General features: G+C 50.1%; 1 protein-coding gene across 2 annotated transcripts in view; it reads left to right on the forward strand.

The window, feature by feature from the left end:
- LOC133344225 (microtubule-actin cross-linking factor 1, isoforms 1/2/3/4-like) overlaps positions 1 to 19839 on the forward strand; it is a 67114-nt gene extending 47275 nt beyond the window's left edge. For both annotated transcript variants that reach the window (XM_061554282.1, XM_061554281.1), the window contains exons 31-44: positions 1348 to 1492; positions 2863 to 2946; positions 4146 to 4253; positions 5574 to 5639; positions 5989 to 6111; positions 6952 to 7043; positions 9096 to 9222; positions 13931 to 14114; positions 14293 to 14444; positions 16168 to 16325; positions 17281 to 17419; positions 18401 to 18595; positions 19279 to 19442; positions 19756 to 19839. In XM_061554282.1, the coding sequence (XP_061410266.1) occupies positions 1348 to 1492; positions 2863 to 2946; positions 4146 to 4253; positions 5574 to 5639; positions 5989 to 6111; positions 6952 to 7043; positions 9096 to 9222; positions 13931 to 14114; positions 14293 to 14444; positions 16168 to 16325; positions 17281 to 17419; positions 18401 to 18595; positions 19279 to 19329 (1624 nt within the window). In that variant the 3' untranslated portion in view covers positions 19330 to 19442; positions 19756 to 19839. The remainder of the gene's footprint in view (positions 1 to 1347; positions 1493 to 2862; positions 2947 to 4145; positions 4254 to 5573; positions 5640 to 5988; positions 6112 to 6951; positions 7044 to 9095; positions 9223 to 13930; positions 14115 to 14292; positions 14445 to 16167; positions 16326 to 17280; positions 17420 to 18400; positions 18596 to 19278; positions 19443 to 19755) is intronic.
- Positions 19840 to 25495: the final 5656 nt, after the last annotated feature.

Here is a 25495-nt window from a genome sequence, read left to right on the forward strand (position 1 = left end):
CACAGACAATGGCCCTTCTTCGTAGCAGAGAAGTCTCCAAAAAACAAAGATCTCTCTCCTATGAAAACCCATTACCCTTCTTCAAAGTAAAATTTCCGAATGGGGCATCTTGTTGTTGTTGTTGCTGCTATCAGCCGGTAACTTTCACTGTGGGCTAAAGCCCTCGCCTCCCAAACCCCCCCCCCCCCCAGTTGTATTCTGTGACTTCCTCTCCATCGTCATTGCTGCTGTCCCAGTCGTGGCCTCCGAACTCTTTGACCGCTGTCTCTTTCCACTGTCCACCTCTGCGTCTTCTTACCTTCTCTCGGAACCTCTCGGCACCCGACACTCTGGCAAGTGTTTTGTGCGTGTATACGTTGAACTTCTTTCGCACCGCACGTAGCCAACCGTGTGAATCGGAGGTGCTGGGGGAAGGACAACAAACTGAACATAAAAAGCAATTCTAAAGAAATTAGCTTTCTATCTAGACGGTTTAAAAGTGCATAGCTCCAGCGGCTTCCTAATTTCAGAAGCAAGAGCGTTCCAGATGTATGCAGAAGCGCATTTGAAAGAGCGCGATGCCGGTTGACCGTCTTCTAAAGAACTCCCCAGCGGTTTTTATCATGGGACCTCCTTTGCCAGTACCAAAATATACTAATAGGGTTTTTCCCCTTTTTTCTGGCAACAAAACTGACACCTTTTTCAAGGAATAATGCTTACATTAACCACAATACTTGCAGTCAAATGCAAACAAAAAACAATACTCTGATAAAAAAAGGGGAAAAACCTTATTAGTATATCCCCAGCGGTTCTAAACAACTCCCCCACAGGCTGGAGAGCTGCCCCCGTCGTTACGATCGCGTGCGGTTTTCTACCAATTTGCCCGCCGTGTGGGTAGGCCTCGGCAAGGTAGGGTTAAAGGTAAAAAACAACGAGCCTACCTTTACCCTACCTTTTACCATTACTCCATACAAATGACCCGATTACAGGGTAATTACTGGAGTACTACACATGAACAAGGTTTATAACGGTAAATGCTAGGTAGAGCGCTTTATTCATATAGAATACTCTCGATGATTCAAATTTTAAATGGAGGCCACGGACTGCACCACGGACTGCGCCACGGAGCTTTTAGCGAGCGGTAAGCAGGGTAATTACCGGATAATACTTCGCGCTACCTTTACCCTACCCCTTGGCATGTCGACACCTTTACCCTTTTACCCTTTTACCCAGTAAAAAGGGGTAAATTACCTTACCTTGCCGAGGCCTATGTGTGGGGTAGCGCACGGCGTCCTATTCCCTGCATGCCGAGCGGGCAGGCAGGCAGACAGGGGGGGTGAGTGACCGATTGCTTTGTGCTGCTCGCAGCGTGGGGCAGCTGGCGGAGCTGGGGCAGCTGCTGCACAGCTACGCACAGAGCTCGGGGAGCCTGACGCGCTGGCTGGACGACGCGTCGCGTCGCCACGAAGCCATGCAGGGAGCCCTGCACGGCGACGATGGCCATGATCTCAAGGTGATTACGCCCGTCGCTCGATCATTTAGTCATTCGTTCAAGTCGTTCAATCGGTCATAACGTTCTTTGCAGGATGTTGCCGTGGTGTAATGGTAATAGTTTGCACAGAAGACGGAAGAATCCCCATGTAGCCTTGACGGACTGTTGGAGCCAGTGCTGTTAGCGAGCACCTATGAAGGCCGGCACGGCTAGACGAGGGGGTGAGTGGCCAGCACCACGCCCGGCCGCCTTTGTCTCCCCAGTGGCGATGTTTACACACCACACCAGGTACTCATTTGAGGCTGAGTCGACCTAGGGGAGGCCCAGCACCGGTTCAGATAATCATCACTGATGTTGGCCGTGAGCGGGAATCGAACTCGGGTCGCTGAGTTTGTAATGCAGCGCGCTAACCGTTGTACTACCGCTCCGCACACACAAACGCACGCAGCAGCAGCAGCATGCGCATCGTGAACGCAGCACCAACGTGCGTGCAATTGTTGGCGTGCCGTTCAATACGTTTGCTCGAGTGAATGCAAGAGCATGTAGCCTTCAAAGGCAAGTTACGACTTGTTAAGGCATTTTTTTGTAATACGGGGAGGTGGTGAGCGCGCTTCAGGCGGTGCTGCCTCTTCCGTTGGATCCGCTAGCGCAGGGGTCGGCAACCAAAATAACAAGAAGAGCCATTTCTTTCCAATTCGGTACAAAATTCAGTATTTCAAAAGCCGCAATGCATCTGAGTACATACTGTACATACTGTACATATCGTCAAGAAGCAGCCCGTAAAGAGCCGCATGCGGCTCCGGAGCCGTAGGTTGCCGACCCCTGCGCTAGCGGGAGTTGATGAAACGACGATTTCTTAGAATCTCCCCTTCCCCTGGCCTCTGTCCACCCAGCAGTGTTCATGGGTTGGCACAGTAGGGGGCACAGGTGGTGCATCGGCCAGTCATCTCAGTCAGTCGACACGTGGCATCTGGGTCAGCCACGCGACCTCCTGCCAGCGGGCGTTCGACACTTCACGTGGTCTTAACGTGCACATAGCCTGGCACAAGCGCCGTGGTGACGTCACCGCCACTTAGCGGCGAATGGCGGTTGTTATTTGCTTTTTGTTCATGAGTATAGTGATTGGTAGGTCGGGGGTGGCAGGGTAAAGTGCACGGCACTCCTACTTCTTCCAAGACATCTGGCCAGTGTATATGTATATATCTTGCATCGTACATAGCCAACTCTGCGGATCGGAGTGTGGAAGAGTAGGCCAAAAATACCCTCGAGCGGGAAGTTCTTGAGCTCCCTCTTGCGGAGGCCCTTCCACCAGCAGCCGCGTGAACAAGAAATTGCAGCGCTGCACCTTTGAGCTTGGATGGTTGCCATACGTGATCTCGTTTTTGTTTCAGAACCTCATATTGGACATTCAGAGCAAACAGCAGATGATGGACGAATGTCAGAAGATCTGCGAGCAGTGCTGCTCTGACCTCAAGGTAATTGACACCCGGCCTCAGACCAGGATTGCACTCTGCACACATGCGTCCCACATGGAGGTCCAGTGGCCCGATTGGTTTACCGGTTCCCTTGTAACACATTCCTGATCCGGGTGACAATCCCACATGATTACAGTTACATCGAGTCCATTATTGATACTCGTCTCAAGGGCTCTCAACACGATCGACTAAAATACATCATAGGTGCCATGAGACGCACCTGGTTTATAGGCAGTGATTATGTGTGGTGCGGCCAGTGAATTTGTCGCAGACAGTGTGCTTTGAATGATGAATGAATGTCATAATCACGTGGCAGACCCTCTTGTGTTGGAGGTACACGTACTGGTGCTTCCAACTTACAGGAGTTCTTGCCGCCCCCCTCTGTTTTGCACACGTGGGTCTCGTATGTTGTCAATTTGTATTGTCTCGAATACCGTCATTCATTTCTCGTTGTCCCCTTATTTGCCCGGGTGAAATGTTGCTTGGCGAGCACTTTCGAGTGCTTCGTGATACTCTTGCGTTTAAGCGCTGAGCACTTTTAAATCCTGACCGTGATAGTTAAGACGATGCGAGCAGCATGTACATCACGAACTCAGACTGGACATCCATGCCATTTTTCGCAACCCTTTCAGTGTTTTTGTTCGTTCTTTTTTGTTGTGAGCACTTTCATTTTCATCTTTACCGAGCAGCTTTTACAAAACCACCCCTTCTTAGTTTCTTCTAAAAGCAAAAACATTGGCAGGCTGCAAAATTCTTTGGCACGTGTCATGACGGGTACTGAAAGATCCAACCGTGTCCGTCCGGTGCTCGCTGAGCTGCATTGGATTCCGGTTGACGAATGAATACATTACAAGGTCGTACTCATTACACACAAAGTGCTTTGCACAAATGAACCAAATACCTTGCTGATCTCGTCAAGGATTATTAACCATCACGCAAACTCCTGTCATCCTATTGGCTTACCATCGAACAAAGAAGGTCACTGCATCGCGAGCTTTCAGATGCGCTTCTGCGGCCGCCTGGAACGCTCTTCCTTCCGATATTAGGAAGCCACTGGAGCTATGCACTTTCAAATCTAGATTGAAAACTCTTTTATTTAGAACCGGTTTTTGTGTTTAGTACAGTTGGCTAAGTAATAAATTGAACACACATACATGCATTCGATGAGTGACGTTAATGTTGGTTTATTTTCCTGGCAGGACTACGAGGTGCTGCTTCTGACCTACAGGACACTCGTTGAAAAGTTCCAGCCCAACTTCTACCGCCGGAACAAGATCTCCTCCCCCTCCGATCGCATCACGCAGGACGTGAGCACGGTCTTTTTAGTTTTTAAACAAACACCGCCCGCTTATTACCAATTCAACAGAAGTTCTTCTTCGAAGGCCCAGGGACCCTGCCGTAGGAATGTGGAATCTCCGTCACCAATTCAGGACTTAACAAAAATGGTCAACGCTTTTTTCCGATTAATTCTGTGACCATCCGGCGGTCATTTAAACATGGGGATGCTTTGAGTTAAAATATGATCTCGGTGAAATTAAAATTTTGAAAGGTGTTCGTAATTCGGCCCGATCACTCGAGGATAGGCAATACATCAATAATGGGCGAAGCATCCTACTTTCATTTGTAGAGGGCGTGTCCTGACCTGGAGTGCAGACACAGCCAGGCAATGAAGTGATTAGGTGATTGTTGATTGCTGGCGAGGGACACCTATTGACAGTTGCCTGATACGGCACAATTCAAATCATCATCTTCATCATATTACTATTGATGTACGGAAACATTGTAGTTTTTGTCGCCATATTAATATTGAGCTTTTCAAAGATGTGTGTCCACTATTCTGCTTTTAACGAGAGGATCCGAAGCAGTCCAAGCACTCAACACATTCCACAACAACACTGCTCTAAGAAGGAAAAACGTCTGTACTAATTGCCATAATAGGTTTTTTTGGGTTAGATCTCGTAAATATATAAATGTGTCGTTAAAACCCGCCCCCACCCGACACAGCCAACTAGTAAGGGTTGTCACGTAAACAGAAAAGGCCAGAAGTGTGGTCACCACATCTACGCCTCTATATAAGGAACGAAACAGGTGGACTTCTCCACAAATCTGGCTGTCGCCTGATGAAGCTAGTTGTAATTACTGGAAAAACATCGTACTCAGATTGTAAATGTTGTGGCTTGGCTCTCCAACACACCGGCGTGCTGTACTAGTGACGAATTGCCACGTTCTGTTTACATGACAACCCTTACTAGTTGGCTGTGTCGGGTGGTGGCGGGTTTGAACGACACTTTTATATATTTCGCGATCTAAGCCAACAAACCTCTATTATGGATGATATTGGTCGCGAAAGCCTAACGTGTTAAACTAATTGCAATAAGGTAGGGTCATTGTCTGCAATGTCACCTATTATATATGTTTTTTTCTCTGTAGAGCAGTGGTGTTGAGCAATGTGTTTAGTTGTTTTATTGTTTGTGCTTGTGCATCGCTTCACACGTTCACCAGTGTCCACGGACACGGTGGCGAGACATGGCGCCAATTACGATGACTTAAACGTTTCGGGTGTTCTACACCAGCGTGACCGACGTGCAAACGTAATGAAGCGTGTAACGTCTGTGTTTGCATTGCAGTACATCAACCTACGCACCCGCTATAACGAATTGCTGGCGACCACAAACCAGGCCTTGCAATTTGAGGTAAGGCTAGTTTTGCACTTTGTCAGCTGCGATTTTTAAATGCACGATCAGAGCGCTGGCACCGTGTCCCAAACACACCGCTCACAATCCACCGCCTAGATCGGTGTTTTATATCTATATAAATAATGCTAACAGCGTGGAAGAGGAGGCAACGTACGATCTTGACAAACTCACCTGAACTCCCACTCGTGAAGGCCCTTCCACCAGCAATAGCGTTAGCAGCCCATTCGGCTTCATCGGAATTCAAGGCTGTACCTTCACATTTTTATTAATGCAAGGCTGTGCCTTTGTTTCTAAATAATAATTCAAACATGTCAACCGTCTGACGGACAAGCACCTGTTTTTGCAGTTCTTGGCGGAGGCGCACGAGCTGGAAGAAGGCCTGAAGAGCGTGCAGGAGACCCTGAGGAGGGCGGCCACTGAGAAGCCAGGCAGCCTGGCTCGCCTCGACCAGCTGCTGCTCGACATGGCCGTGTGTTGCTCACACTGCACCGCACCGCACACACCGCGAACACAGCCGGGACGCATGCTCCGTTGTGGCGCGCGCCTTACCGTATTGCGACTCAGTTTGCGGTGAGCGTGCAGCCACCAACGTCACTTAAGCACTCGGTAATACGACTACCGCATAGGGGTTTATTATTATTATGTTTGCGGTCGTAGCCGTCTATCTCTGCGATGTGTTTTTAGGATGCACCGCGAGTTGTTTGTCAAGATGTCTGACGTTTCGCTGCACGTGCTGGGAGCCTCTTCGGGAGCTGGGAGCTTCAGTTAATGATGGGTCGTGCGTATTGCAATTGAGCATCTTACGAGCCTCAAGATTAGTGTCACCCTGGGGTTAGCCAGAATCTGAGTCTCTTCTTCCAGGAAAAAGGGTGGCGAAACATCGGACATCGTGCTGAACAAGCCGGAGAACAACCAGAAAACACTAATGGAGAGCTTGAAACGGCATATGTTGGGTAAAAACGAAACTTATCTATTCTGATTTAACCAGATAAGGTCCACTGAGCTACATAGCTTTTTCAGAAGCGACCTGTCCACAAATGATAGCTCAACGAAGTGGCTTATCACGTGCAAATTATTAGCAGCCAAATACTCTAAACGCGTGTTGTTGATTTTAAAAGTGGAGGGAAAAACCGGAGGACCCGATGAAAAATCCGCGCGACCACGGGGAGAGAGACGTGCACATTCCAAATATACAGCAGGCGTCACGATCAGAATCGAAGCCACGAACCTCCTGTATACCAGATATTAACCACCTCGCCACGGTGACGCATAAGGGGGTAACGACAGTGGGGTTGTGTGCGTGCTTCAGGTGGTGCATCAGCGTCTGCAGGAAACCAAGCCCCGCGTGGGACTGCTTCCCGGCCGAGCCAAGAGTAAGGACCAACAGGAGAAGGCCCACAGGTGAAAGCTTCGCTCCACCGCGCTGCAGTTTCTAGATCTATCGCCATGGTCCACCCTAAACCGCATGTGTACAAATCATGGCAGATGCGGATACCTGATGCACAAATGGAAAATGTTAAACTCTCCAATGTGCGACCGTGGTCATCTGGAACAGACAATGCAATGCCCGATCCACAAATACAAAGGAGACATGACAGCTCCTGACGCGATTATCTGGCTTGACCACGTGAATGTGAAATTGTAGCTGTTTTAAGAAACGATATTTATTGTTGGAGGCGGCCGGTTAGCTCGGGGGTCAGAGCACTGAGATGCTGGGTTTTAATCAAGGCAGCCGTAGGGTCACGACAATGCCAGGTTCTCAAGAGAAGGGAGCCGACGGTGTGAGCCTTGCCATCAACGGCCAAACAAAGTGTGCACCAGAAGCCGCTCGAAAGGATCTCGGATTTTGTTTTTGTTTTTAAGACAAGAAGGGTTTTTACTCTGGCCTGCGAAAAATCCGCACGGATTCTTCGTCTCGAGACATGACGCCGATAGCACAACGTGGGGTAACATTCGGGAAACAAATAGAGACGTTGATGTTGCAGTTAGTGTTCGCAGCACGTGCTTAAATAATAACGCCTCTGAGCTATCGTCACACCGCCAGCGCCAATAATGTGTCGTTGCCTCGGGGACCATTGCCATTTCATGCAGTTTTACTTTTGTGGATTTCTTTTATGTGGCGATGAATTTTTCTTTTTTTTGCCTTGATAGAATTTTTTTTTTCTCAAACGGAATTTTAAAGGCATTCCCTCGCTGTCTGTGTTCGCTGTCCATCCTCATAAGCAAAGGTGGGCAGAGATGTGAGCGTGAGCTTATTGAAATTCACAAGGGCTTACATTTGTCCGTTTTTTTTTTTGCAGCGCTGCTGCCAATACATGTTTGTGTGACCCTACAAAAACACATTATTAACACTTTGAGGCTATGTTAAATGTCCTGTTGGCTGACACATCTTACCTTGAAACACACCGGTGTCTTAACTACATCCTGTCATTTTTTCGTGACATTTTTTATATTCATCTGTCAAAGGAGACAAAGATACATTTAGCAGTTTAGCAATTAAGGTATTTGTGCAAATTTGGTCACACCACGTAGTCAAGGAGGCTAGGTTAACTCAGCCTCAAATAAGTACCTGGTGCTCTGTGTGAAAATAAGCAAAGTGCTCACCATAGTGGCCAGGCATCGTGCAGGCCTTGCCACCCATTTGTTTGCTGTTCTGACATAAGTAGCTGTTCGCTAACACTTGCCCCAGCAGTCCATGAAGGCTATAAGGGGGATTTTTGTCTTTGTACCTATTGAACATGTAGTGTAGCGGTTAGTGGTAGTGCAGCGGTTAGCACGCTACGCTACGAACCTGGCGACCCGCGTTCAATTCCCGCTGACGGCCAACACCAGTGATGCTTATCTGAAGTGATCCTGGGCCTCCCCCTAGATCGACTCATCCTCAAATGAGTACCTGGTGCAGTGTGTAAACATCGCGACTGGGGAGACAAAGGCGGTCAGGTGTGATGTTGGCCACTCAACCCTTTGTGTGCCGTACCGGCCTTCATGAGTGGTCGCTAACAGCACTTGACCCCAACAGTCTGTTGAGGCTATACGTGGAATCTTTGTCTTGTATATATGGACATGAACGTGTGTGTGTGTGTGCGCACGTGTTTGCTGCACGTGTGTGTATTTGCCTTTGTGCGTATCTGTTTGCATATATGTGTCGTATACGGAGACATGTCCGCATGTGTATTTGTGAATGCACCTAACCGTTTAATGCACGCGTGTGTCGTAGCGCGCGACTGTCTTTGTCATTTTCTACTTAAAACTTTCGTGACTGCAGGAATTCATATTATTTGGTTCTATCGGTAAAGTCGCGTAGATAGAAAAAAAAATAAAGTGAATAAAAATAAATATATTAAAAAAATTTGTACAAATATTCTTCTTTTTCTATCTCCGTGACTTTACCGAAAGAACCAAAAAATATGTCTTTGTCATTTACCCCATGTGTCTATGTGTGGGCTCGCGCAGACTCCAGCAGCTGCATGCAGAACTCTTGGTTCAGTGGGAGCGCCAGTCGGCAGGGCTGCAGGGCCACCAGGTGATCCAGCGTCTGCAGGATGACATTTGCACCGTCACCAGCTGGAACGAGCACTCGGTGAGACGCCCTTCCCCTGCCCACTTTCGACGTCGCTTCGTAATGAATGTAAACGCGTCTCCGACGTGTTTTCCGGAGTTGCGCTGTGCGTCGTTCGGCACGATGTCCGACGTTTCGTTCCGGGTGCAAAAATGTTGGAGGTCATGCCAAAAAGCACGCGGTAGCAACTTAATAAAAATCATTTAAAAAAAAAACTCGGTAGGATAACTATAAATCTTTTGGATATTTTAGGTTACAAGGGTAATTTGTGCTTATAATCCCGTTTTTTTTAATACATTACTGGATGAAGACCCTCCCTATGCCATGTAGGCTGTCGAGGTTATTTGAACATACTTGACCATGCCTGTCAGTGAGGTTCAGTAAAGGTGGAGAGCATAGACACGGAGGTGCAGAAGTACGATACAACAATGAGTGTTGCAGCACTGCTCCCTACGGCTCACCGCGTAGCGCTGTAACACCGATGTCAGCCTTCCTGTGTGTAGAGCGTCACCCACCCAAGCACTCTTCTGGCCCATCCCCGCTAGAGTTTCTGAGATCTGGTGAGATCAGGTGCATTTTGGGTGAATTTTCTTATGATTGTTGAACTTCTTTCGCACTGTGCGTAGCCAACCATGCTCATCGGAGGTGTGGGGGAAGGTTTGCTAAGTGGTCCATAGCTTGTGTTGCATGGCCACAATCACACCACTATGGTCTGTCTCTCATGTATATCCATGTCTCTGTGGGTCTCTATGTATCTCTATTGGTCTATATCACCACGTGTATCTGTGTATCGCTATTCACCTATAAAAAATATCTCTGTGGGTCTCTATGTATCTCTATTGGTCTATATCACCACGTGTATCTGTGTATCGCTATCTATATATATAAAATCGTTCATGTCTGTCTGTCTGTGTGTGTGTGTGTGTATTTCGGCCCATACGCACTTTCATTGGACGGCGGTTGCCCCTGGCAACGGCTAGCCACGCCTTCGCCGCTTTCATTGGACCTGGCAACGGCTAGCGACGCCTTCGTCAAGGGCTGCAGTTTCATTGGACGGCGGTTGCCCCTGCCAACGGCTAGCCACGCCTTCGCCACTTTCATAAGCTCCGTATTTAATTAAATAATAGCCATTACACAGTATTGTTGGAGCGCTGAGGGGGGGGGAAGGAACGCCACCCGTACCCTGCCTCTTCCAAGCAGACAATTTTAGGCGAGGCCGCAGGCTTTGCACGCTACTAGGCCTCGACACCCACCACGCCACTCTGAGGTAAATTCATCAAAGTTTTTCCTACTCTTCACTACACCCCCACCACAATGTGTGCTATTAATATTACTTTTAAACCCAACGCGCCAACAATCGATTACTTTAATGTTCACTGTACAAATACTCATTAAGCTGGGTGAGCGTACTGCCAGTCTATCATGTACACTGTAGCCTGCTTATTAAGCTCGGTGAGCGTACTGCCACTCTATCATGTACACTCTAGCCTGCTTATGAAGCTGACTGCGTGTACTGGCAGTCTATAATGTGGACTGTAGCCTGGTTATTATAATCGATTCTTTATATGTTCTTTGTACAAACAGTCATTAAGCTGCTTGAGCGACCCCAGTTCGATTCCAACTCACGCCCACCACCGCTGACGATTATTTGAAACGGACCTGGCCCTCCCCTAGGTCCACTCAGCCTCAAACGCGTAACTGCTGTCGTGTGTGAACATCGTCACTGGGGAGACAAAGGCGGCGGGGCATCGTGGATCCAAGTCCCGGGCGAAGCCGGGTCATGTGTATGTGTGTTTGTGTTTATGTGTATGTCTGTGTGTCTCTATGTATGTGTGTATGTATGTGTATGTATGCGTTTGTGTGTATGTGTGTGTGTATGTATGTGGGTTTTTTTTATGTCTTTATGTGTATGTCTGCGTGTCTCTATGTATGTGTGTATGTACGTGTGTGCATGTGTTTGTGTGTATGTATGTGTGTGTCTATGTATGTGTGTGTATGTGTTTTTGTGTATGTATGTGTGTGTATGTATGTGTGTTATGTGTCTGTCTGTGTCTGCATGTATGTGTGTGTGTATTGTGTATGTGTTTGTATGTGTTTGTGTGTTTACGCTCGCATTACACAAATGTGTTGCTGGTCTAAGGCGTTCCTCGCACAGCATTGCCGCTTTATTTTTTCAGTCGTTTACTGCCTTACGCACCCTGAAAGTCGTGTGTGTCTGCAGCAAGCGCGTGTATGTGTACCTATGGACGCGCGCGCGTGTGTTGTGTAGGGGGAACGGTAGTGTAGTGCTTAGCGTGCTGTCTGTGTCTGTGTGTGTGTGTGTCTGTCTGTGTCTGTCTGTGTGTGTCTGCGTGTGTCTGTGTGTGTGTCTGTGCGTGTGTGGTGTGTGAGGAGCGGTGGGTGTAGTGCTTAACGCTACGCTGCGCTACCAACCCGGCGAACCGAGTTCGATTCCCGCTCACGGCCACCACCGGTGACGATTATTTGAACCTCCCCTAGGTCCACTCAGCCTCAAACGAGTAACTGGTGTGGCGTATTAACATCGGCACTTGGGAGACAAAGGCGGCCGGGCGTGGTAGATCCAAGTCCCGGGCGAAGCCGGGTCATGTGTATGTGTTTATGTGTATGTCTGTGTGTCTGTATGCATGTGTGTATGTATGTGTTTGTGTGTATGTCTGTGTGTGTATGTATGTGGGTTTTTTTGTATGTGTTTATGTCTATGTCTGTGTGTCTGTATGTGTGTATGTACGTGTGTGTATGTGTTTGTGTGTATGTGTGTGTGTATGTATGTGTGTATGTGTGTGTGTATGTATGTGTGTATGTGTTTCTGTGTATGTATGTGTGTGTATGTATGTGTGTTATGTGTGTCTCTGTGTGTCTGCATGTATGTCTGTGTGTATTGTGTATGTGTTTGTGTGTATGTATGTGTGTGTTTGTGTGTATGTGTATGTCTGTGTGTATGTATGTGTGTGTATGTGTGTGTGTGTGTTTGTGTGTATGTGTGTGTGTGTATGTGTTTGTATGTCTTTGTGTGTTTACGCTCGCATTACACAAATGTGTTGCAGGTCTAAGGCGTTCCTCGCGCAGCATTGCCGCTTTATTATTGCAGTCGTTTACTGCCGTGCGCACCCTGAAAGTCGTGTGTGTCTGCAGCAAGCGCGTGTATGTGTTCCTATGGACGCGCGCGCGTGTGTTGTGTAGGGGGAACGGTAGTGTAGTGCTTAGCGTGCTGTCTGTGTCTGTGTGTGTGTGTCTGTGTGTGTGTCTGTGTGTGTGCGTGTGTGGTGTGTGGGGAGCGATAGTGTAGTGCTTAGCGTGCTGTCTGTGTGTCTGTGTGTGTGTGTGTCTGTCTGTGTCTGTCTGTGTGTGTCTGCGTGTGTCTGTGTGTGTGTCTGTGCGTGTGTGGTGTGTGAGGAGCGGTGGGTGTAGTGCTTAACGCTACGCTGCGCTACCAACCCGGCAAACCGAGTTCGATTCCCGCTCACGGCCACCACCGGTGACGATTATTTGAACCTCCCCTAGGTCGACTCAGCCTCAAACGAGTAACTGGTGTTGCGTATTAACATCGGCACTGGGGAGACAAAGGCGGCCGGGCGTGGTGGATCCAAGTCCCGGGCGAAGCCGGGTCATGTGTATGTGTGTATGTGTTTATGTGTATGTCTGTGTGTCTGTATGCATGTGTTGTATGTATGTGTGTGCATGTGTTTGTGTGTATGTATGTGTGTGTGTATGTATGTGGGTTTTTTTGTATGTGTTTATGTGTATGTCTGCGTGCCTGTATGTATGTGTGTATGTACGTCTGTGGATGTGTATGTGTGTGTCTATGTATGTGTGTGTATGTGTTTCTGTGTTTGTATGTGTGTGTATGTATGTGTGTTATGTGTCTGTCTGTGTGTCTGCATGTATGTGTGTGTGTATTGTGTATGTGTTCGTGTGTGTTTGTGTGTTTACGCTCGCATTACACAAATGTGTAATGCGGGTCTAAGGCGTTCCTTACACAGCATTGCCGCTTTATTATTTCAGTCGTTTACTGCCGTACGCACCCTGAAAGTCGTGTGTGTCTGCAGCAAGCGCGTGTATGTGTACCTATGGACGCGCGCGTGTGTGTTGTGTAGGGGGAACGGTAGTGTAGTGCTTAGCGTGCTGCCTGTGTCTGTGTGTGTGTGTCTGTGTGTGTGTCTGTGTGTGTGTCTGTGTGTGTGCGTGTGTGGTGTGTGAGGAGCGGTGGGTGTAGTGCTTAACGCTACGCTGCGCTACCAACACGGCAAACCCAGTTCGATTCCCGCTCACGGCCACCACCGGTGACGATTATTTTAACCTCCCCTAGGTCGACTCTGCCTCAAACGAGTAACTGCTGTAGCGTATTAACATCGCCACTGGGGAGACAAAGGCGGCCGGCCGTGGTAGATACAAGTCCCGGGCGAAGCCGGGTAGTACAGCTAGTTCACCTATAAAAAATATCTCTGTGGGTCGATGTGTCTCTATTGGTCTATATCACCACGTGTATCTGTGTATCGCTATTCACCTATAAAAATATCTCTGTGGGTCGATGTGTCTCTATGGGTTTACTATATGTTCCACAATTTTATTTGCACGGTCACAATTGCATTACTGGGGCTATCCCACTTAGAATGTTCTAACAGGAGGACACTTAGCCTGTGCCTGTCAGGTTTAACGTTTAACGAGTGGCGTTGTGGCGTCATGACGATGATGATTGATGACGACGCAGCTGAAGTTGGTCCCGGAGCACGAGCAGTCGCGCGTCATGGCCTCGCTGGAGAAGCATCTGGCCGAGTTCACGGCGGCGGCGCAAGCGGGCGGCTGGGTGGGAGTGGGCGAGCGCTTCAAGGTGGAGAAGGACGCCGAGACGGCGCGCCAGCACTACCAGGCGCTGCTTGGCAAACTCCGCCGAGGTACCCCCCCCCCCTCTACCCTCCCCCTGCCCTGCACGGTGTGCGACTGTCATCATCTACGGATGTTCACACGTACGATCTTTTGACGTATCCGTCGGATACCTCGGTTGATGCCGAGCGAGTTGGGTGTGCGACGTTGCGTTGTGCGGCTCTTTATCGTTCGACTCTGTCCGCCCAGAGTCCGAAGAGGAGCAGCGTCTGCAGGAGCTCGTGAGGCAGCTGAGCAGGAATCGGCAGAAGATGGAGGACTTTGAGAGGCTCATTGTCCAGAAGATCCACGTGCCGGTCACCCGCTGCTCGGAAAATGCCCAGCGAATCTCAGAGTTGCAGGTGTGGCCTCGTAACCGTGAGCCCTCGGTCTGAATGAAGCGGTGTGGTCCGCTTGGCGTATGCCTAAAGAAATATATTTGATCTCTTGTACCTATTGCGCTGTTTATACCCAACCTCTTTTCATGTTTTTAGTTTCTTGTTGAAGGGTCTAGGTACGCTGGTTACATTTGGACGCTTTATAAATATACATTGTTCTGTGCTCATATTTATATGAGTGCGAAAATTGGCAACGACTGTATGACCTGCTTTGCCAGAGCTGCAGGTGTGTAGTGCAGCACGTGAACTATCCTGTAACGCTAATACCATGGTCTCATGTAATGTTATTATAGGCGATAGTGTGAAATATCTGCCGAACTTTTGCAGTTGAAAGTTCCACACCTTAAATACTCAGTTTGTTCCTGACCTTTTACCCAGAATTAATTCGTGTTATAAATCTATTCTCAACTCCCAACTACAAAAACACAAGAGGAATGGGAAGAAGTGTTTACACTTGTCTAAACCCCACAATAAGATGAGCATTGTGAAATGCGTGTTGCACAGAGTTGTATTTTACTGTAGTCAAGGGTTGTAGCGTGTTACATGAATCATCATCAATACGATAGGTCCCAGGTTTCTTCTGGTTAAGATTGAGCACCCACTCCCTGCAAATGAAAATTACTTGAGTAAGTGCTGTGACTGAAATACCGATTCACAGAGGGATACACGTGAAACGTACTGCGGTTGTTGGTCGCTGTAGATTGTACGCCATTCTCATCTGCTTCTGATGTATGCCCGAAGAGGATGATTACCGCTGACACACAGAGGCTGAGGTGACAGGAGGCAGCCAGTCATGGTTTTCAATGAAATCTCTAAATTGTGGGGGGCGCACGTGCAGTTTCACAGAAAAATGGCACAGGACAGAAAACCGTACGTGTCAATCAAACACATCAACGATGTGTACGATTCACTCAGCCTTTTAGCATTACGCAAATCGACTCAGCAGTACGCGAAGAAGTACATTGTGATCATCTTATCTTGGGCCACCATCAAAAATAAATGTATGTGTATATACGTTGTAGCCGAAACGTCGTGAGAATTATTTGATTTTATTATGTTTTATTTTTATTATTTTATTACTTCCCTTCTACGTGACTTTACCCAAAGAACCAAGAAGATGATATGGTGAACTTCTTTCTTTCGCACCGTGCGTAGCCAACCGTTACTACACAACTGCTTGATTACTAATCTAGTATATCATTACAATACCCCCCCCCCCCCCCCCGTCTCAAATCGTTGCACCTGATGAGTTGATGAGTTAATGATGACGTCACTCTGCTGCTGCTGCTCTATATTAGAACGGGAGACAGAGCAGAGCCTCACCATTCTGGCGAATTGCCCGATGATGCTGGATGCAATTACCAGCGAAACGTCGTACTCAAAAATTGTAAATGTTGTGGTTTCACGCTTCAACACACCGGTGGGCTAAAGCAGTGAACTATTTGTCTTTTGTCAACGTGACACTTTTTTACTGATTGGCCGTGTCGGGTGGTGGAGGGTTACGACACATTTATAAATAACGCGATCTAAACCCAAAAACGTTGATTATGAACAACCGTGACTGACTAACAGGCATGGTTCCGGCCACTCACCACCACCACCACCAACTCACGTGGCAGTACAGCACTGACAAAGCCGTGTCCACACTGACGACCCACGTTGCGCCGCTGCGTTTTGCGACCCGCAGAGGGTCCACCAGGACGTGGAGGGTTTGCGAGCATCGCTGGAGGACGTGCGCTCCCCGGGTCTCGGGGGCCCCGGCCCCGCTTCCCTGGCCCCAGAGCTGGGCGCTGCCTCCCAGAGGCTCCACCAGATCCTGAACCTCTCGTCCCACGCCACTTCAGAGTGAGTCTCTTCACTCGAAAATGAAAAAAACTTTTTTTTTATGTTTTACCAATTAAGGCCCCGCTGAGCTGTATAGATCTTTTTTTAGAGGCGACCCGGTTGTCGCAACTGATAGCTCAACGAAGTGGCTTATCGCGTGGAAATGTATAGAGGCCAAATGCTGTAAATGCGCGTTGATTCAAAATGTGGAGAGATAAAAGCCGGAGGACCCGAAGGAAAAATTCACGTGACCACTGGGAGAGAGACATGCAAACTTAAAATATAGAGACGTCATGGTCGGGATCGAACCCACAACCTCCTTTATACCAGGTGAGGTCGTTAACATCTCGCCACCATGGCAAGATGTCAACTAGGTGCCCAGTTGGTTCAGGGCCTGCCTCAAGATAAAAAGCTTAGGGACTTCAAACTGGCATCCGCTGAGTGTTTATAATTGGAGTTGTGTGGGGAGGGTAATGCACCAAATAGTCTAGTGGTCATTTATAAGTAAAACTGGAATAAATTCTGAAAGTAATGGGAGTAGTTTTCTTTTTTCATGAAATCCACACCGAGTCTCAAGACTGTTGTTTGTTTAGGAAGTGTCTACATTCTGGTGTTTGGCCAACTTCGATTATGAGCAGCATACCCGGAGAACACCCGTACACACATGTACGAGGGGACAACACCAGAAACCCAGCTAGAGATCACTCTCCCCTGTGCTAAACAGAGGTGATGGACGAACGAATAAGCCCCCGGGATTATTAGCTCAAAACCAATCCCGACACCCTCCTGAGAGCCAAATGCACAGTCACCACTGGCCTGGTTGGCAACGAGAGCCACCGCTTACCTTGCATAAAATGGGGGGGGGGGCAAGGGGGGGGCAAGTGGGGGGGGGTGTCAGCGCTCGCCTGATGGAAACTTGGAAGCGCCGTTCACTCGAGGTGCCACCCCCCCCCCACCCACCTCCTGTCCGTGGCAGGGTGCAGGCCCTGCACGTGGCCCTGCAGGACGTGGAGAGCCTGGAGCCGCGCCTCGCCGAGCAGGAGCACAAGCTGGCGGAGGAGAGCGTCGTGCCCGGGGACGTGCCCTCCATCCTCAAGGCGCTGGACCGCCTCAAGGTAAGGGGTTGGGGGGGGCCCTCCTGCGGTGCACGCCGTCTCGGAAGAATTTCCTCTCGTGCCGCGGAGCTAACTGAGCCGCGCCGAGGCTGTGCCGGGCCAACCCAACCCCGGCACGGCTCGGTTTGTTTTCCACCGCAGATTATCGGGCCGCGCCGCTGAAAGTCGCACGCGACGGACGAGACGATTAACCCCGCACCCCTGGCCCTGCTTGGCCCGAGCCAGATTCAAGGCGCTGTATAAATTACGATTCGATAAGAAAACATATTTTGCACCCCTTCTCTTCCCCCCCCCCCCCCCCCCCCCCGGTATATTAGTTATCTTTCCCCCTACCCTTTTCTACTCCACATGTAAACTTTCATATCCCTGCTCGTGTTCCCCAACTGGTTGCGGCAGTGAGCCCAGTTTTCCCCCTTCACTGGGCCCTGTATCGTCAAGCTCGGATTTGCTGTTCGCGGGAATTTCTGTCCCCCCCCCCCTCCGTTTGGTGATCAGCGCTTTGCATCGGGCTCGCGTTGAGTTGCAAAGAAAACAAAATTATGAGATGTTTTGTGAGGCCAGCATTTCACAGTTTAGTTCTGATTTGGTTTGGCAAGAAGCCAATAGAAAACCACACGGAGTGTGAGGGACCCGTGCTGGCACGGGTTGGCTGCGCCAGTGGGAAAGCAACACAAAAGCGGGGTTGACCAGCAGCACCCGTGCTTTTACCCACAACAACCGTACAGAATTGCTGGCATTTATTTTCACGCAAAATTACGACCCATAACCACACAGCGTGGTTATTGATATTCACATGCCGTTGTCAGTGGTGCTACTTTGTCAGCAGAGAGCGGTGCAGCAAAGGCCGATGTTGTACTGTACCACGCTCTAAGGCCTATGCTCCTCCGCAACTCCACCTACCCGACACAACGGCGGGTGACGTTTGCTCGCCGAGCGGCGATTGCATCACGTCGCTCACCCGTCCGTACACGTGGATCGCAGGACATGGAGCACAGGAATGCACCAGGAGAAGGAGGGCTTCCCGCGGCTGGAGGGGCACGTGCGGGAGGCGCGCGCCGCCAACGACGAGCTCATGCACGCGTGCGGCCAGCGAGACCCCAACCCGGACGCGGTGCGGGAGCGCGCCGACGACTTCCAGCGCCGCTGGGCTGCCATGCGCACCCAGATCGACAGCAGGTGCAGCACGCGCACGCACGCACGGCGCGGTGCCGTAGGCACAGCCATCGCGCCCGCAACGTGTCGGCCTTGGTCTGGTGTGGCGCGTGTCTGAGAAGGCCTGTGCAGGTGGTGGGCCCTGGCGTGCGTGTTCTGTAGCCGGCGTTCGCCGGTCGTGCCCGTTGTGAGTGCTAAGGGGAAATCCTGAGCTCGCTCGTACGGTTTGACGTGAATGTGGCTCGTAATGAAAGTGTTCAGCTGCAACTCCGTGGGGCTTACAAGCTTTGGCTGGCTGGTACGATTGAGCCCGAGCCAGTGGTGTGCGATGGCACCCGGTCAGATCGGCAGTAAGCTCCACCTCGGGTTTCATGATAGCGGCACTCTTGTAGCTCGTTCTTGTGAATGCCCTTCCACCAGCAGTGGCGTGAGTCAGCAATTGCAGGGCTGCACCTTGGCCTTTCACCCCTTTATCATCTCCGCTTGCTCTCGCAACTCACGTCACACGTTTGTCTGTCTGTGTGTTGAACTTCTTCCGCACCGTGCGTAGCCAACCGTGCTAATCAGAGGTGCGGGGGAAGGACAACAAACTGCAGACAAAAAAAATCAGTTCTAAAGGAATGAGTTTTCAATTCATAAACATGACCTCTGGACGCTGCGCCGGTGGTGGCTCTGCACACGCCTGGCCCTTCCACTCCCGTCCCCAGGAGGCAGAGCCTGGAGCAGATGCGCGGCATCCTGCAGGCGTTCCGTGGTAGCCACGAGGAGCTGAACCGCTGGCTGGACTGAGAACTCCATCTGGCAGGAGAAGATCCAGCACATGAAGCCTGACAACTGTCAGGTCATCAACGACACCATTGAACAGCTCAAGGTGTCTTGAACATTTCCTCCGCTGCATGATTTTAATGTCATTTGGAATGTGTAAGGTGCAAAGTTTCTGAATGTAATCCAAGTCTGCACTCCACTGCCTTCACTGTGCTACTGAACCCGGCGACCCGAGTTCGATTCCCGGCCATGGCTAACATCGGAACCAGTTTCTAAACCCCTGCAAGCAACCAGCACGTTAGAGGATGGTCACGTAACCCCCCTACGACGCACACAGCACGACAATGAAGTAGCGCGCTGACAAAAGGGCGGTACTTTTGTGCACGTTTCCTAAAGACAGTGACGCTGCCACGTTTCAGAAACTCCTGCCGAAGATCGAAGAGAATGAATTGAAGTTGAATAAGTGCAAGGAGCTATCGGAGCTGTTTGCGGCCACTCTCAAGGTAAACTTGGCACGCATGACACAGGTGTGCCGTGGTGGCGAGATGTTAACTAACTCACCTGGTATGGAGGAGGTTGTGGGTTTGATCCTGACCCTGACGCCTGCTGTATATTTGGAGTTTGCACGTCTCTCTCCCTGTGGTTGCGTGGATTTTTCTCCAGGTCCTCCAGAAGGGTCTAGGGAGCACCTCTTGAGGGGATTATTGGCCTAATTGCCACGAATTTGCAAACTCCAATTCATTTATTAGGGTTTCCGAGTTTGACTGTGCTTACAAAAATTACCTTGCATTTTCCTCAGTTAACATTGCAATGAAATTAGCATGTCCTTGAAGGTCCTCATATGATTTACTGCTATTTCTTTTCGGCCTCAGGAAAGGCCCAGCTGTCCGGCCATGTGATTGGTGAATACCGTGGGTTGCAGGATCAGTGGCGGTTTCTGGCTTTCGTTTCCCTCAGGACCATGAGGTGCTCCTCATGAGCTTCAGGAGAGTGGCAGGCGGCCAAGATCTTCAAGGCCGAAGGGAGAAGCCCACCAATGACATCATCAAGCAGGTGGGATGTTACATCGTCCGGCACATTCACTTTTGGGACATTTTTAACGACGTAAAAGCCTATTCACGGCAACCGTCACTGGGAAATAATAATATCGATGTGTTTCTTGAGCCACCGCTTTCAAATCGGCACATGTGTGAGCTGTTGCACGATAACAGTGTCATATTTACCCGCGGTTTGTTTCATGTTGTTTAAGTTGTCGAGAGAGCTAAAAAGTCTGTGTGTTCACGCTGCAGTATGTGGACATCTACACCCGCTTCACATCTCTGAAGACGACGATCTACGAATATCTGAAATTCCTCAACGGAATAATTTTACCGCTCCGTGCCGATGAGGTTGGTTGGATGTCTGAATAAAAACGCGTCGTTTCTCTCCGATTAGGTTTGTGTCAAACCCATCGTAAGCGAGTCGTGCGTCGTACCCCGCAGTCACCGCCAACACAAGAAGGGCTTCTCATTAATCCTCATTCTCCGTTGGGGTTTCGCTTGCATTTCTTCGTGTATAACTATTGTTAATACAATTGGGTACCTTTTAATTTAATTCCCAATATCCAGTCCGTTGCAAACGTTGCCTTGGGGAGGCGAACTTCTGCTGACGCGAAGGCGATCGCGTAAACACGCCCCCCGACCCGGGGACTTTGTGCGCCCCCCTCAGTTTCTGAAGGAGGCTGGAGAGATCGAGACGTCGCTGCGGTCCAGGAAGGAGGCGATCGGCCGCAAGTACGCCTGTGACCGCACGGCCAGCGCGGGTCGCCTCGAGAGCCTGCTGGAGGACTGCAAGGCAAGGGGCCCGGGGGGAGGACACGGCGCTCACACCGCACCGCACCGCGCAATTCCCCCGCCGGCTCTCGACCTAATCGCGATTTCTTGACGCCAACGCTCAAACACCTTGTTGTGTTGTCTCCCGTCGTGTGCGCTTTCCACTTCCGCCAAAGGAGGAGCAGAGGAACGTCCCCGATAGGGAACTGCAGAGGCGCTTTAACGCATTAGCGGAGAGGGCCAAGGTTCCAGCTGAGCACGAGGCGGTGTCCCGGTAGGAATTGCACTGCCACTTTATTTTTTGTGCTTCGCACGGGACGCAATCCGTTTCTCGGTATCAACCTTCGCTCCGTCATTCTCATCGACGTGCGTTTTGCCGAGCTGCGACGAACGCGCTCGTGTCCCTGCGCGTGTGTGCGAATTTTCTCCCACGTGATCTTGCGCGAGGCAGCATCAAGCTGCTCTTTGCCGAAATCCCCAAGCAGCTGCAGGAGACGCTGGGCAGCCTGCAGGGTGCCCTCGCCTGGCAGCGCGTCAGGAAAGACATCACCGTCATCCAGGCCTGGAACCTCGACTCGGTGGGTGCAGCCATCCTGCTCTGAATGCCCTCTTAAGCGTGGCGATGCGGGGGCAACTAGTGGTGAATGGTATAATGCCTTTATTGTCCGATGGAAATTACTCCTGTTGTTGTTGTTGGTGTTGTTCATCATTATTCACCTGCCCCTCGACTGCTTTGGTTGTGGTGGCGCCTATGATCCCGCTGCTGTCTACTTACTCCACTGTTGCCGCTTATTTGTGTGGTTATCTGCAGGTTAAATTGGATAATAGGATACATTTTTCAGCACCTTTGGGTGACCATTCTAATTTGCGGAAAGGTATACATAATAGGATTAATTCACGCTTATGAGAGACCACTTCTGGATGTATTAGCTGCAGGTAAAAGTAGATAATGGTATTTATTTCCGAGTGACTCCTCGCATCAACGGAAAGGTGCCGACGATAGACCCTTGATGCTCGGATAGTGGGCCTTTCACACGGATCGATTGAGAGCGCGAATAAAAGTAGCCGTGGATAACGAAAACATCTCAACACGTCTCGTCAAAATCATCGCCCTCGAGAGAGGAGGAAATAACAAGATAGGTGACGTCGCGAGCAATGTTGAGAAAGAGAGAGATCTTCTGCACAGTAGAGAGAGAGAGAGAGGGAGAATTCCCTCCCTCTTTCTCTCTCTTTTTTAAAATATTTTTTTACTACGACAAGTGCTGCATCTGCACGCAGCCCTTTTTGCAGTCCAACGGCCTCCGACGGGTAGCTCATATCTGCATGCAGAGCTCCCCATCATCTGCCACCGAGCACACGGCCTCCTCCAGCACCCACTGCTCCTTGAAGGCCGGCACTGCGTGGGTCAGCCGTGCATGGCGGAACTCCAGCCACACCCTGGCTCCGACGAGAGCGCGGAAGATGCCCAAGGCTGCTGGCCGGACGTTTCCCCTCTCTCTTTCTCTCTCCTCTCCCACGGCGATAACCGGAAAAACCACCGCTGCGTCCGTCCGACATCAGTTCAAGAAGATGTCGAGCCAGGAGCGGGAGGAGCGCATGTCCAGCCTGCGCGGCCACCACGAGGAGTTCCGGCGCGCGGGGCAGCGGGCGGGCAGCGTGGGCGTCCCCGAGTGGACCTCCGTGCAGGCGGACGTGGAGGCCTGCGAGCGCCGCTACCGGGAGCTGCAGGAGAGGCTGCGCTTGGGTCAGTGGTGGCGAAAACCCCCCTCACCCTCCCCCGCCTACACCCCCCGGTGGGGCTGCTCACTGCCGTGGGGAACCCTGACCCCAGAAAGTCACTCACAGCGAGGCGCACGTTGTGTATGACTTCACAACCAAGGTTGAATGCGTGAACGCGTTCACTCCACTCTCCCCCGCTCAGTCTGTAAGAGGGGGTTGGGGTTGGTGGGAGGGCGGTCATAGTAACTATTGTAAAGTTGACCCAACATGAATTCCGTTTTTTTCTCATCAATTTGTCTTCCCATAAAGGACTTACCGGAGATAAGTCTTCCCAAAACTTAGAGATGAGAACGAGCGCCAAAAGGATTCATAATTACAGAGACTCATATTCTTAGGTTTTTTCGGTAAAGTCACGTAGGTAAAACATTAAAATTAATAAAAGTAAAATAAAAAATAACATAAAAATCATGACGTTTCGGAGGCAGCACAAGCTTCAAATCTAGAATTACAGAGACGTCGTTGCGTGTGACATCATCTCGCAACCTTACGTGCCATCCGCCGCGTCATGTCAGCTTGTCGTTTCTTACCTTTCCCACCTCACCACTTGCATTCTCTATTGCCCTGCTATTTGATCCTTTTTTTTAAGTGGTAATATCCATGTTGTCATTGTGCTTTAAATGAATGTTAATCTGTTGCTTAGCATTGAGTCAAAATTCTGATACCTTCTGACGTTTTTACTCATGCCTTGCTAACTACAGCGGAAACAATTCAAGGTTACCTAACTCAAACAAATACTACTGGTAGACATTCATGTGGCAAGCCTTTAAGCCGGTCTATTACACATTATATATGTATTGAAAATTGATCAAAGCCATTTTTGGCTTTTAAAAAAATGAAATATGCTGCAAACATTCCATTTAGTGCATACAATACTCGCACGCTGTGTGTTTTGTTTTTTGAAGAATCGGAGCAGAACGCCATGTGCAAGAAGACGGTGGGCAGCCTGCAGTCCATGGGGACACGCATGGACACGTGCAGAGAGAGGATCTCTCTCGTCATCCGAAAGATCTTCCACAGCAACCCGGCCGTGGAGAACGCGCAGAGAATTCGTGAAATCCAGGTGTGTGTGTTGTCCAACAGTATGAATAGAGGTGTTAACCTAAAGTCAATTGATCGAATTATTCAGTTACCTGGCATCAGCCGAGTGATTCTTGACAGCAGCCGCTAGAATGAGGCACTGTTGGTACCGATCCACGGACAGGCTTGGTTAACATGACTCTTTAGGTTTTTGCGGGGTTGTGCTGTACAGCTTTTCGGCGTTGCACCGCTTATCATTTGCTACGATGCCCAACACTTCTACATTCCGGAAGCCTCTTCCAGAACATAGCCGTGCCCAACGACACGCAACATATAAAACCATGACAAACACACCGGAGATACTTTTTCGAGAGCTGCTTGAGTGAGGTGTTGTCAAATGCCTGTGCAACGACCAGGCTCGGATTGTTTCTTTGTTACAACAAAACGCGAGCCAGGCACAGCACGCCGAAAAATTCCAGCAACGGGGCACAGAAAATGTACGGTTCTCCAATCCGGCGCGACGTAACCACGCGAAGGGGGTTAGGGGAAGGAGGGCGAACAGGGGCACCGCGTAGCGACCGGGCTCGCTCAACGAGCCCTGCTCTCCACTCGCTCCGCAGGATCTCCGCCGTGAGGCCGAGCAGGCGAAGGTGGACTACCAGCGGATGAAACAGGAGTGCCTGGCGGTGATGGCGGCCGCTCACCAGGTGGATGGGCGCTCCTCCATGAACGAGCTTCTGCAGGCCAACCAGAGGAAGGTGGACGAGGCATGCGGACTCGCAGCCGTCGCCACGGACGTGTGAGTTCCCGTTGGAGCGGCGGTTCTCCCCCCCCCACCGCCCCCCCCCCGCCCCCCCCCGCCCCCTCCCCCCTTCGGTGTGACATGCGGAACCCCCCCAGGGCGACGCGCGACATGTCTGTGGAGTACGCGAGATGATTCACGTGACGTTTATCCATATTAACCATAAATATACGGCACCTGGTAAAGTCACGTAGAAGGGAAATAATCAAATAATAAAAATAAAACATGATAAAATAATTCTCACGACGTTTCGGCCACAACACAAGCAGCCGTCCTCAGGTGAAGAATGAAATGCTTGCGTTGTGGCCGAAACGTCGTGAGAATTATTTTATTATGTTTTATTTGTATTATTTTATTATTTCCCTTCTACGTGACTTTACCGAAAGAACCAAGAAGATGAATCCCTGCAGTCACGAAAGCTTTAAATCGAAATTTATACGGCACCTGCTTCACATTGGACATCTAGCCAACGGTGGCGAGATGTTAGCTATCTTGCCTGGTCTGCAGGAGGTTGTGGGTTCAATCACGACCCTGACACCTGTTGTATATTTGAACCTTATGGTGGTACCCCGGATCTCACATAATGTCCACGATGCAGTCATTTTGAATCTATTGATGGTCGGCGATGCGGCAATCGACTCATCTCGACGAGCTGTGCGCGATGCACCACCACGGTGCCACGTGCGAGCGTTCAGGGTTTCGGCGCAATTGTCCTCGCTGTGTTTCGACATCGCGGAGTAGCACCACCGA

This window comes from Lethenteron reissneri, chromosome 19 (genome assembly GCF_015708825.2).
Source record: "Lethenteron reissneri isolate LAM-NWPU_2019-01 chromosome 19, ASM1570882v1, whole genome shotgun sequence".
Classification (NCBI taxonomy): domain Eukaryota; kingdom Metazoa; phylum Chordata; class Hyperoartia; order Petromyzontiformes; family Petromyzontidae; genus Lethenteron; species Lethenteron reissneri.